Raw genomic sequence first — 12,747 nt, 5'->3', positions numbered from 1 at the left:
CACACCACACCACAAACACCACACACACACCACGAACACCACACCCACACACCACACACACACCACACCATACACACACCACACGTACCACACACACACCACACCACACCACACACACACCACACCACACACACACACACACACACACACACACACACACACACACTACACACACCACACCATACCACACATGCACACCATCCCTGCCCAGTGGTGTGCGATCCAAAGTCCCCCTGCTTTCTCTGCCTCAGAGCAGTGCGGAGATACAGGGAGGGCTTGCCAAGGGCACTCTGAAGAGAGCAGAGCTCTGCACGGGGCGCCCAGAGCTGGGGCTACGGTGCCGACAGTAGCGCTGCCCCGGCCCTGGGCGAGTGGTGAGCCCCGCGTCTTCCCGCCGCTCGCTCTCCAGGGCCCTCGGCGCCTGCAGGCCGCCCTCCCTCACTGGTTCCCTCCTCCTAGGCTGAACCACCCCAACGTGGTGGCCGCCCGGGACGTCCCCGAGGGCATGCAGAGCCTGGCTCCCAACGACCTGCCCCTGCTGGCCATGGAGTACTGCCAGGGAGGGGACCTGCGGAAGGTGAGGCTGCGGGGGCCGGGCAGGGCGCTCGGGAGCCTTGGGGCGGGGTCGCGGGGTTGTGGGTGTACGGAGGGCAGGGAGGGGCTTGCCGTGCACCCTGCGCAGCTGTCCCTGACGTGACGCGGAAGACCCACCAGGTCCAAGCGCAGAGAGAGGCCGGTCAGACTCCAGGACGGGTCTTCCTCCCTCGGCACGCTGGGGCCACTTGAGCCCTTCGGTGTCGTCGTGGCCACTGGCCCGGATTGGAGGGCTTCTCCCAGATGTGGCCGCCCGGGGTCCTGGAGCGGGGCAGGGAGGGACTGGCTCGGGCCAGCTGGGCTGGGGACCCTGAGCCCCACTGACTCAGCTTCGGGTCCCTCTCCCTTTCTTCCTGACACGTCCACCATGTCCCTTTGCCAGAATGCATGCTGCGGGGTGGGTGTCGGAGACCGCTGTGTGTCCCCCTCCCCAGCGATCTCTGGAACAGTGTCACGACCCCCTCTTACACGTGGCCTCGTGTGATTCTGAGCAGCCCGTGACATGGGTAAAATGCATCGGATCCTGTGTGAAGGGTGGGCCCCGCGGCCCCGAGGGCCCACTTGGGTGTCCGGGCCTCACACAGCTGCAGCGGCAGAGGCTGGGTCACGGCCGGTGGGTCCCAGCCGCAGGCCCCCCTCCGTCTGTGAAGGGAATAGCTCCCGGCGCACGAGGACCATGAGAGCTCTGGGCAGAAGCTGGTTTTGTATTGCAAAGAGGTTGCCTGTTCGTCTCCACCCCCCTCACCTCGCACTCTGGACAAAGGTCTGCATCGTTCGGGGGCGCGGTCAGGATGGCCAGGCAGTTCTTCCATCTGTACTCAGCACTTTCCGGGACCCGGCATCACGTGCTTTCCCAGCACTCTTCCGGCCCCTCCCACCTTCCCTTTCCAAAGGAGACTTTCCATGAGGGCTGGTGTGCCCGGGTGGCTCTCCCATCCTGGGAGGTGGGCTCATCCTGGGGTTCAGGGCAGGATGTGAGCACAGTCATTGGCAACCCACAGGCCGGGGACTGATAACCGATGACAAATAGGGAACTTGACAACGCTTCCATTTTCCTCTTTATCTTCCTAACCTTTGACAGCTGTCTGATTCTTAGCTGCAGCTATTTAGGAAGATAAAGCCGTGTCATTGTAGTTGAGTGGACAGTCCTTAGAGGGCAGCGTGGGAGGGGTGGGAGGTGACCAGCTTACAGAGGCAGAGGACTTTGGACGTCATCTTGTAGGCAGCAGGGAGCCAGTTGGCCAGGGAAGACTGACACAGACTTGGGCGTGATTGACCTGGCACAGGGTACAGGATGGTGCAGGGGATGCGGGAAGCAATTGTACCCCACAGGGCCTTGGTCCACGCGGTCACCAGGGCACCTGGGGCACCCGCGGTCTGTCCTCTTTGTTCTCCAAATGAGGTGGCTCGTCTTTCCCATCTCTAGAAAGTTAATCTGCACCTGGTCTGGGGAGACAAGCTTGGCCAGCACGGGAGTGAGGGTAAAAGCCAGAGCTGATTGAAGGAGTGCCGTGTGTATGCCTGACGCAGGGAGCGGCTGGCGGATGTGCGCGGGTGTGGGTGTGAATTAACGACGGGGCACCCCGTCTGGAAGTTACTTCCTGAAGTTGAGGCCGGCTTCCAGCAGCAGATGGAGCCCCTCTACAGGCTTGCCAGGGCCAGTAGGGCACAGGGGCTGAGCGTTTGGGCACGAGCCTCAGGTGGACCTGCGTCCTATGGCAGCTCTGCTGCGCAGCGGACGTGGTGGCAGACGGATGGCTGGACCCCTCCTGTCCAGCACCCTCACCTGTGAAGTGGAAATGCTGCCAGTGCTGGCCTGGGCAGGGGAGCGGGAGAGAGGGTGAAGTGAGACGGGGCAGGTGAGGCTGCACTGACCCCGTCCACGTGGCTCTGCCAGGTGCCCGGCACGTACAAAGTGCTCACTGCCCGGGCCCTGCTGTCATCCCCACTCCACAGCAAGGCCGCGTCGGGGAAGGGGTCAGAGGGAGGTGTTCAGTGGCTCCTTCGGGCTCTCGGGATCAGAGGACCAACTGTGCCTGTGTCCCCCAGGACCACGGCACAGGTGAGACTCTGAGAATGACTCAGGGTTAGGGTTAGGGTTACACACGTGAGTGCTTCTAGCTCTCAGATGCTTCCTCCTTCCCCGCCTGGACCGACCCTGCCCATCCCGCCCGGGCTGGCTGTCCACCCAGGTCCCCAAGGCCCAGGGCCCGGGGAATGCTCAGACGGCCTCGGCTGGTGAAGGACACTTGTGGGTGCATTGGTGGCTGGTGACCGCTCCCCCTGACACCTCTTTCCCCTTCTTGACAGTACCTGAACCAGTTTGAGAACTGCTGTGGCCTGCGGGAAGGAGCCATCCTCACCTTGCTGAGCGACATCGGTAAATCCCAGCCCTGGAAGTCAGGCCGTGCCCTCCGGGGAGAGGCCTCTGGGGGCGAGGAGGGGAGATGACTGGTCCTCCGGTCTCTACAGAGGTGGGGACAGACGGTGGTGGAGGACTGGGGACGGTGGGGATGTCAGCAGGGCCCAGTCGGGCCGGCGCTGAACGCAAATAGATTTCCCTTCCTTCCGGACTAAGTCATGAAGTGAACGATGGTGTATATAGGGTAAGAGATTTCCTTTCCCATTAAAAGCTCCATTCCCTACTTTCCCAGAACAGCCAGTGATGGAGTAGGTTGTCTGTCCTTTGAATGAATTTCATCTCTTGGCAGTGAATTTTTCCACTTCCACACTGACGGTTCTTTTGCTGGCCGCAGGCTTAGGATAAACGGACCTTGTTTATCCCTTTGGTGCCCTTGGGTCCTCTGAGGAGGGTGTCCATGGCCCTCAGAGAAGGCCTGGCTTGCAGCCTGGCTGGCCTGGGGAGCGGGAGCCTGACCTCAGCCTGCAGGGGTCAGATCCAGTCTCCTCCTCCCTGGCGCCTGCTATTATTTAGGGGTAAGTCTCCGAGGTTGGTGGTGCAAGGATCTAAAGTTTAGAGGTACCCAGAGTTCACAACTGAGCCTTTGCCCCCAGATTTGGGGAATGACGTCATTGTCACCCCTCTGCCACCACAACCTCTTCGAAGCTGTATTTTTCTTTTTTCCTTCTGTGCATTCAAACTTTCTTTTTAGGAAAATATCAAACATATAGGAAAGTCGGAAGAGTAGTGAAACCCCCACACCCGTCACCCAGGTTCACCAGTTGTTACCGTCTCACCACGTCTGTAAAGCTGTGTTGGCTGACGCTTGGCCTGGGAGGGCAGGGGGCCTCTGGTCCCCGCGGCTGCGGGTCTGCCTCCCTCTCACTCTGTGCAAGAAGGAAGTGAGCGGAACCGAGGGATGACATGCTTAAGGTTAGGATCCGAGCGGTCAGACAGAGAAAATTCCCTCTCCCCCTGTAGCCAGTGTCCCTGTCCTGTGGATGGGGTTCACAGTGAGGGCAAGTTGACCTGGCGCCAGTTTGGGGTTTTTTTTCCCAGCTCTATTGAGGTATAACTGACAGGTAACACATGTAAGTTTCAGGTGTGCAGCGTGAAAACATCGCACCGGTTTTACGTGACCAGCGTGGGTGTCCGTCACCGGCCAGACTGCTTCCCTCGTGTGGGTGTGTGGGAGGTGCCCTCTCTGACTCCCTAGGGTGTCCAGTCCTTAGGCCAAGATCCCACCTGTTCCCTCGACACCTTGCCCCACCCTGGCCCATCCATGCTGTGCTTACACATGTACCTGTTTTTTGCCCCAGTGGCCACATCATCAGTTTATTCTCTGTTGGGTTGAAGGCAGGTTAGAAGGTTGGGGAATATTCTTTTGCTGTTCGTGGGCAACTTTGATTTTGTTTCTCTCTGGTTAGAGCTGCTTCAAGTCATTTTTTTGTATGTTATTCCCTCAAATATCGTGCTTCCCCTCATTAGATTATTTGTGCATTCAGTAGATCGTTATTAAGAAAGTCTTTAAATTATTGGCTCAAGCACACGAAAGTGTCTACTTGCTCATGCAGCCTTCTACTGCCTCAAGTGACTGTAGTGATATTCAGGGAGCCTCTGCTGGTCACGTGTCCCTTGGTGTGGGCACGTGTCACATCCAGCTACCTTGGCCTCCTGCGGTAGCTTTCCTGTGATGCATTCAAGGTATCTGTGTATAAGTTGCATGTAAATCACAGTCATGAAGACAGGAGACTGGTTCACTCCCCGTGCTTATGTGGCTCCGCTCTCCTGTCGGTGGATGAGTGTCACAGGTCTTTAGGTGGCTGATTCCCTGTCTTTGCTCTCTGTGGCCCCAGCTTGGAAATAATGCGGCTTTGAAGTAAGTACTAGTCAACTAGACGTAGGTCTGTGAAGGCCGAGACTTGGCCACTGCTGTGCCCCTGGCATCTGGAGCAGCAGTAGTACCTCATGTAGCAGCTTCTTTGTAAATACTTGTCGAACGAATGAAATAAATCCCAAAGGAAATTAGAATAAGGACCTATTTTTTTATTTAAAAGAACCACTGTCCACATATAATTAAACTAACACTCCCAGGTCAAATACCAGCGCTTCCACCTGTTGGCAGTGTGACCTAGGGCACGTTACTTAATTCTTAAGGGCAGCAGCTTTATTTGCTGTGAGGTGGGAACATAACTCACCACGTGGGAACCGTTAGGAGGGTGGAGTGAGGGAGGTGGGACACGTAATCCCAGCACACGCTCTGCTCACCGCGTTAACGTGCAGTGAGCCCGTGCTCGTCCCTTCCTCCTGTCCTTCACCCCTGGGTTTGGGTTCATAGCACCCCTTTTAGAAAACCTCCGTCGCCCTCATTTGGGTTGTGACCCGAGGCTGGGATCCAGTGAGCCAGGCAGGTGGCTGTCTTCTGAGACGTCCCTCCCCGGAAGTGGCTGCCTCTGGGATGCCATTAGGCCCCCTGATTTGCAGGCTTCGGTGGAGGTTGCTGATAAGCCTGTATTGTACTTTCACTCCCTTTTATGATTCGTGTACGAGATTCATGAAGTTTATTTATTTTGCACGGATGTCGTCACAGAGACCAAGTCCAAAAGTTTTTCTGCGAGTTCATCTAACGTAACTCTTTTGTATTCTGGAACATTTCCTGAACCTGTTTTGTTCCAGTTTGTCCCAAGGGCTGGCCGCACATCCCCTTTGTGGAGCTGCCCTGCTGGTCCCTGCCAGGTTGACTTCAGATAAGGGCAGAGCCCCACCCTTGCCTGCCAGGTCAGATTCACGACCTTCTCCTCTGGGTGACACCTACTTGCCTTTACCCTCTTTGGTGCCCCTGGCCTCCCAGAGATGCCCACTCAAAGCAGCGTCAGGATGATAGACGTAGGCGGGATTTTTTCCAGTGAGCTTTACGTTGCCCAAGAAGATCTTGCAGAGTACGCATGAGTGAGTGAGCCGACGCCCGGCAAACACGTGGGTGGGCCCGTGTCCTGTGCCAGGACGGACAGGCCTGTTAGAACATTGCTCTTATGCTAGTAAGAGGTCTGGGGACAGGTGGCAGAGGCAGCTGGAAGTGATCTGTCTTCCACATAAAGCAACCCTAAGATAGCTCCAGGAAGTTGTATCTCAGTGGACTCTATTTAAACAGTGTGTTCATTATCCTTTGGAAAACATTCCCATGTGTTTCCCTCTGCCAGCTGACAGCAAACCGCTATGCACTCTGGAGGCCCAGGTCTCTGCTGCCCAAAGAGTGGGGACTTGCCCACACCCAGGCCAGCTGGGCGGGACGGTAAGCGATCACCGTGGCCTTACCGGATCTTAGATCTGCACCCATCTTGATTCTCCAGGTGGCCGGGGTACCATGGTGACCGACCATCCTGTCCTCTAAGCATTCAGGGCCCCCGCTCCCCATTTTGTCTGTGCTCCATTCTCTGAGTCACCATCTCTGTCCCTGTTAGAGCTGCTCCTAGCAGGCATCCAGCCCTTCCACCTGACAGGACAGGGAGGGTTGCAAAGGGAACTCAGGGCTTTAGGGAATCAGAGCACTGGGCTCTCTGCTTTGTGTTTATGTAATTGTGGATTTCCTTGCTTATTCTGTTGAATACTTACATTCTGACTGCACTGCTGATTATAATAAAAGATGACTACCTGGTCTCAGCAGTCCCCGTCATTTGTATATAAAATACATGGAAAGGCGTAAATAACCAGATTAATGAACGTAATCATAACAGAGAAGACAGCTGCTCTCAGTCCTGGCCTCGCTGCCTCTCCAGCTCTGCTGCCTCTGACGAGGGCCTTTCCTCTCTGGAAAACCGAGGTGACTTTCTGGGCCTGCACATCTTCAACTTTAAATGAGGCACTTGGGCTGGGTGACCCCTAGGGGCCCTTCTGACTCTGAATATTGCTTTTTCATTGCTCAGGTTCTGATTTTCAGAAAGGTTGCCCAGAATGTCTTTGACATCCGCTGCACTGCCCCAGCCTGCCTGCTTCCCGCGGTCCTCACGCATCATCTTCTGCCTGGAACCTTGTCTTGATGCTGTCTGTCTGTTCCTGCCCCAGCCTGTGTGTCCCTCTCTGCACCTGGGTGACCGCCCGCTGCTTCCAGTAGTATTCTGTGTGCCGGGCCATTCTCACGACATCTTTATCCACCAAATCTTTTCCAAAGTCTGGACATTGAACGCTGACCTCCACCCTCAGCTCCATATCCACGTCTGTACGATATTTCTCCCCAAGTCACTTCCAAATTGAAGTCCTAGACGTTTTCCTTAAAGCCGATTCCTTCCTGACGTCCTCTCTCTTGGGTCACTGGCCCTGTCTTTCTGCCAGCTACCCAACACGGCTGCCGACCTCAAATCTCGTCTCTTCCTACACCCTGCCCTCTTCCTGGTCCTCACTGTCCCATTTTCACAGTCTCCATCCAGGGCTTCCCTGGTGGCGCAGTGGTTGAGAGTCTGCCTGCCGATGCAGGGGACACGGGATCGTGCCCCGGTCTGGGAGGATCCCACATGCCGCGGAGCGGCTGGGCCCGTGAGCCATGGCCGCTGGCCTGCGCGTCCGGAGCCTGTGCTCCGCAGCGGGAGAGGCCACAGCAGTGAGAGGCCCACGTACCGGAGGAAAAAAAAAAAAAAGTCTCCATCCTTTCCTTCGTGCTGAGCATCGCACTTTCCCTTTTTGTTCCCACCACCTCTGCTCATTCAGTGTCGCAGCACATCACTTACCTGGAGTCCTTATTCCTGTTTTACTAACCCATCTTTCGTGCTTCTGAAAGGATGCTTTCGTCATAATCCACCACTAGATCAAGGCCAAACCTCATAGCCTCCCATCTCTCCTGACCCCCTCTAGCCAACTTCAAGACCCACTTTTCGATCCCCCTGCGAGCCTTTGTCCACACACTCCTTTTTAGAATGTGCTCCGGCCCCTCCCCACGACGCTGCGCTTTCGACCTGACCCTCCGTGGGGACCGCCCTGGCCCGGCGAGCACAGTGGGTCTCCCTCTCGGGATTCTTGTGCCCTCGTGGCCTCCTCCACTCAGGACTTGGTTTCCCTGCTATTGTTATGTGACCTCTGCCTGTCCTTGACAGTAAGGACTGACTTCTGGGTTTGGGGCCCATCGACCAGACTGTTTGTGCAGTAAGTGAAGAAAACGGTGCAATCCAGTGGCACATTTTCGACAACGCCTGGCACACTTATGTATGAAGACACTTCCTGAGGATGGTTGAATGAATGAGAGAATGATTTTGCACTTTTCTCTCAGCACTTGGTGTGACTGCCTTGCTACCTTGCTGATGAGTCATAGGGGCTCTTTTAGCCAAGAAACCATTAGCTGGACTAAATCTCCACATGTCTGCACTTGGCCTTCCAGCCTGTTTTGCTTGGAAAGCCCAGTGACACCAGAGCGACTGGCACTTAGTAGGCATGCGGCCAGTTTTTATTGTGTGAACGAGTGTCCTCTTGCCCTTCTCCCGCACTGGTGACTCAGACCACCAACTGGTAATTGTCTTTTCTTTCCCTTCTAATCTCTGCGTCAGCTCTCTGGTCCATTTATCTTTCCATTTCTTCCATTGTTGCTCAGAACTGTATGCTGAGCAACAGTATTCTCAAGAGAGCTTAGTAATCTCTTTCAGTTCAGGGTATGGTCAGTAGGCTTCATGGACATGATCCTTACACAGCTGCTTCTCGACACGGGAGTCTAGCTGGTCCTGTCTGTTCCCTAATTTGTGGAGTGTGGTTTGGGATTCTGGCTCATCAGTAAGAACTCCGGGAGTGCCACCGTCTTCAGTTATAATGTCTGTGTCTCCCTCTTGAGCTGAGAGAAAGCTGGGGTCCAGACCTGGATGCTGTTCCTGACAAGGACAGCAGGAGGGGGCAGATGCGGACCCCTCCGAGCAGCATCTGTCCTAGGAAATACCACTGCATGGTGTAAAAAAGTTCACACGGAGTACTGCTTGGCAACACTTTTCTATCACTGGAACATGAGAAATTAACCTGCAGGCTTTTCTGCTTTGTGGTGTGCTTTTCGATTTCTATATGCTTGTAGTACCTCTATTGTTAGGGGCTTCGATTTTTAAGAAACTTTCAGACACAAAGCTGTTGTTCTTCATCTCAGATTCTTACGTTCCATCCAACTGAAATCAAATTAGATTCTCTTGGCTTGAGACAATTCCAATTCATGACACTCTCCTGAGGTACCGTTGTGTAAAACAAGGCACCGTCAGACTGAACTAAGCCTTTTAAGGAGTGATCCCGTAAGGGGAGCTGTCCAAGAGCTCCTGCCCATCAAGGTTTTGACCGTTTCACTCAGTCCAAGAAACCGTGTATTAACAACACCTATAGGATTTTTAAATTCCAGGCTTTATTAAGTTGACAAAAAAGCATTTGAGAATAAATGACTCCCCCGAAATGAGGACTCAAGTTTGTCATGTACAGTTGCTTAAGCATAAAAATAGACAGCTGTTAATAGTGATCACTGGCTTGGTCAACAGCTTGCCCTCTGTCCTCCCTAAAGACCTGGTGACAACTCTCAATCTTTGTAGTGTTGAGAGCAGCGTTCTCCGTGTGATCTGATTGCCCTCCCTGGGAGCTTCTTGGGACACCTCCCCTGCTTGTGCCCCGTGTCACTGGCCCTGAGAGGTTCACATCTAGCTTCAGGGGCCTTGCCTTAGTCTGTGTTTCTACTTGCTCTGAATACAGTGAGTTTCAATGTTCATATATCCTGCTCTTGAACAAACTGACCCACACCTTTATGTATTATACCCTGACACTGTGTCACATACCCAAGCAGGCCTTTGTGACTCAGTCACTGAGCAGGCATGCCCGGTCTCCCCACACGGTGCTCCTGCCGGCCACTCGTTCACATGCAGCAGTAGCAGCATCCCTGTGTGCAATGTCGTGTCTGTGCAATTATTAGTACTTGTTATTACACGTTGCTTTGATTCTTTAATAAAGATTAGTAAAATAAAAATGAAAGTGCTGATAAGAAGCATGTCTTTTAAAAGTTACTGTAACCGAGAACAATGTTTGGGGGGATTTGGTGAGGCACACTTTGAAAGCAGCGAGTGTGTTCCTTCATTTGGACGTTTGTTGGACCTAAGCCATTTACTGTACCCAGTTATGAAAGAAAAGAAAAGAAGAAACAGGTGTGAAATGTTGAAACTGTGGTCAAATGCTGGGTTTAAAAGGGCAGATTTAGGGACTTCCCTGGTGGCACAGTGGTTGGGAGTCTGCCTGCCAATGCGGGGGACATGGGTTCGAGCCCTGGTCCGGGGGATCCCACATGCCATGGAGCAACTGGGCCCACGTGCCACAACTATTGAGGCCGGCATGCCTGGAGCCCGTGCTTCGTAACAAGAGAGGCCACCTCAATGAGAGGCCCGTGCACCACAATGGAGAGTGGCCCCCGCTCACTGCAACTAGAGAAGAGCCTGCACGTAGCAGCGAAGACCCAGTGCAGCCAAAACAAATAAATAAAATAATAAATAAATTTATTAAAAAAAAAGAAAAAGGGGCAGATTTAAGGAGAGGTTTTGTGATTTGACTTAATGTGCGGATGGAACATCCCCGAGAGGATGGAAGTTGGGTGTTTATTTATTTATTTTTAAAATAAATCTATTTATTTTTGGCTGCATTGGGTCTTCGTTGCTGCGCGCAGGCTTTCTCTAGTTGTGAAGGGCGAGGGCTACTCTTCGTTGTGGTGTGTGGGCTTCTCATTGCAGTGGCTTCTCTTGTTGCAGAGCACGGACTACAGGGACATGGGCTTCAGTAGTTGTGGCACGCGGGCTCAGTAGTTGTGGCTCACAGGCTCTAGAACACAGGCTCAGTAGTTGTGGCGCACGGGCTTTGTTGCTTCGCGGCATGTGGGATCTTCCTGGACCAGGGATCGAACCTGTGTCCCCTGCATTGGCAGGCAGATTCTTAACCACTGAGTCACCCGGGAAGTCCCTGAAGTTGGGTGTTTAACTCTCAGTTAGACTTTCTCCAGTGTTTTCAGGAAACATTCAGCATGAAAGTCTTTACTCAGCATATCTGATCCCTTGGTTTCTGAGGAGGACTTCTCTCTTAGCCCCCTCCCTGCTGTGCCCTGGCTGAGGACCCGTTAGTAAACCTCTCTTAGTGTTGTGATCACTTTTGCTTTTTACCTTTTTTTTTCCTAATAAAAAAAAGGTTCATACCATTACATCATTGACATCCCTCTGAGTTGGGTAATATAAACCTAAATAATTTTTAATAATTGCCTGTTATATTATGGATCTCCCATAATTTGTTCAGCCGTTCCCTGATTGATGACTTTACATTAGTTTCTAATTATTTCACTCCACACTATGCAGTCCACGTCCGTATTTGTACGTGATAGTGCTTTTGATTTTGTAAGCTGGATTACCAGAGGCAGAAATGAAGGGTCAAATGATATGTATGTCTTAAAATTTAATAGCTTTTGCCATATTTCTTTCCCCCAGTTGCACAGCAGTTATTACTCCTTCCAGCAACGTAGGGAGTGCCTTTTATCTCTCATCTAAAATTCCTGCCAGCTGAAGAGGTGAAAGGCATTTCGTTGTGGCTTTTTTTTTTAGCGTATTTTTTTTTGGCTGCGTTGGGTCTTCGTTGCTGTGCACAGGCTTTCTCTAGTTGCAGCGAGCAGGGGCTTCTCTTGTTGTGGAGCATGGGCTCCAGTAGTTGTTGCCCGTGGGCTCAGTAGTTGTGGTTCGCGGGCTCTAGAGCGCAGGCCCAGTAGTTGTGGCGCACGGGCTTAGTTGCTCCGTGGCATGTGGGACCTTCCCAGGCCAGGGATCGAACCCGTGTCCCCTGCATTGGCAGGCAGATTCTTAACCACTGCGCCACCAAGGAAGTCCCTCAGTGTTGCTTTGACGTGCACTTTGTGGATGGCCAGTAAGCTTGAGCGACTTTGTGCATAATTGTTCTACTCCTGTAAGTTACCGCTTCACGTGTTCTTTGCCCTTTTTTCTACTGGGTTGCTTTCTTTGTGTGTATGTGTTAAAATGGTTTTTCCTTTTTCAGATTATTAATGACTAAATTATGGTGATAGTAGATAATATTTATTATTTTTAGATGAACTTAACCTCGCAGAATAGAAATATAGTAAACCTTCCCTTGGACCCCATCCTCAATTTTTATTCCTAGTTCTACTGGTCTGAATCCAAAAGCTTTGGAGCCGCCTATCTAACCCACCTCTTTGTTTTTTTATGTTCCTTTAAAGTAAAAAGCTATGTATTTTTTTTCATTAGAAAAGTAACATAACATTATGATTTTGAAAAATAGAGGTTCAAAAAAGGAAAAACAAAAGTTTTCTTGCTACCCTAACATCTGGGTTACTTTTTTATTGATTTGTAGTAGCTTTTGTCTGTTAGGTATATGTTTTTTGGCATATGTGCCACAGATATTTTTTCCCCTTTTTTTGGTCTTTTGCTTTGTGTATAGTGTCTTTTGCCATAAAGATTTCTTTCTTTTTTTTTAAATTGAAGTGTAGTTGATTTACAGTATTTCAAGTGTACAGCAAAGTGATTCAGTTATACATACATGCATGTGTGTGTGTGTGTGTGTGTGTACACACACACACACACACACACACACACACACACACACACATTCTTTTTCAGATTCTTTTCCACTGTAGTTTATTACAGGATACCGAATAGAGTTCCCAGTGCTATATAGTAGGTCCTTGTTGTTTATCTGTTTTATATATAGTAGTGTATATCTATTAATCCCAACCTCCTAATTTATCCGCCCCCCCC

General features: G+C 52.0%; 1 protein-coding gene across 1 annotated transcript in view; it reads left to right on the top strand.

Moving 5' to 3' along the window:
• The window catches only part of IKBKB (inhibitor of nuclear factor kappa B kinase subunit beta), a 47,278-nt gene that overhangs the window by 12,748 nt on the left and 21,783 nt on the right, over nt 1–12,747 (top strand). Inside the window, exons 4-5 of the mRNA XM_007455471.1 lie at nt 460–577; nt 2,905–2,974. Of these exons, the coding sequence (XP_007455533.1) occupies nt 460–577; nt 2,905–2,974 (188 nt within the window). The remainder of the gene's footprint in view (nt 1–459; nt 578–2,904; nt 2,975–12,747) is intronic.

This window comes from Lipotes vexillifer, unplaced genomic scaffold (genome assembly GCF_000442215.2).
Source record: "Lipotes vexillifer unplaced genomic scaffold, Lipotes_vexillifer_v1.1 scaffold414, whole genome shotgun sequence".
Lineage (NCBI taxonomy): Eukaryota > Metazoa > Chordata > Mammalia > Artiodactyla > Lipotidae > Lipotes > Lipotes vexillifer.
This window is presented reverse-complemented; position numbering and strand designations above follow the sequence as displayed.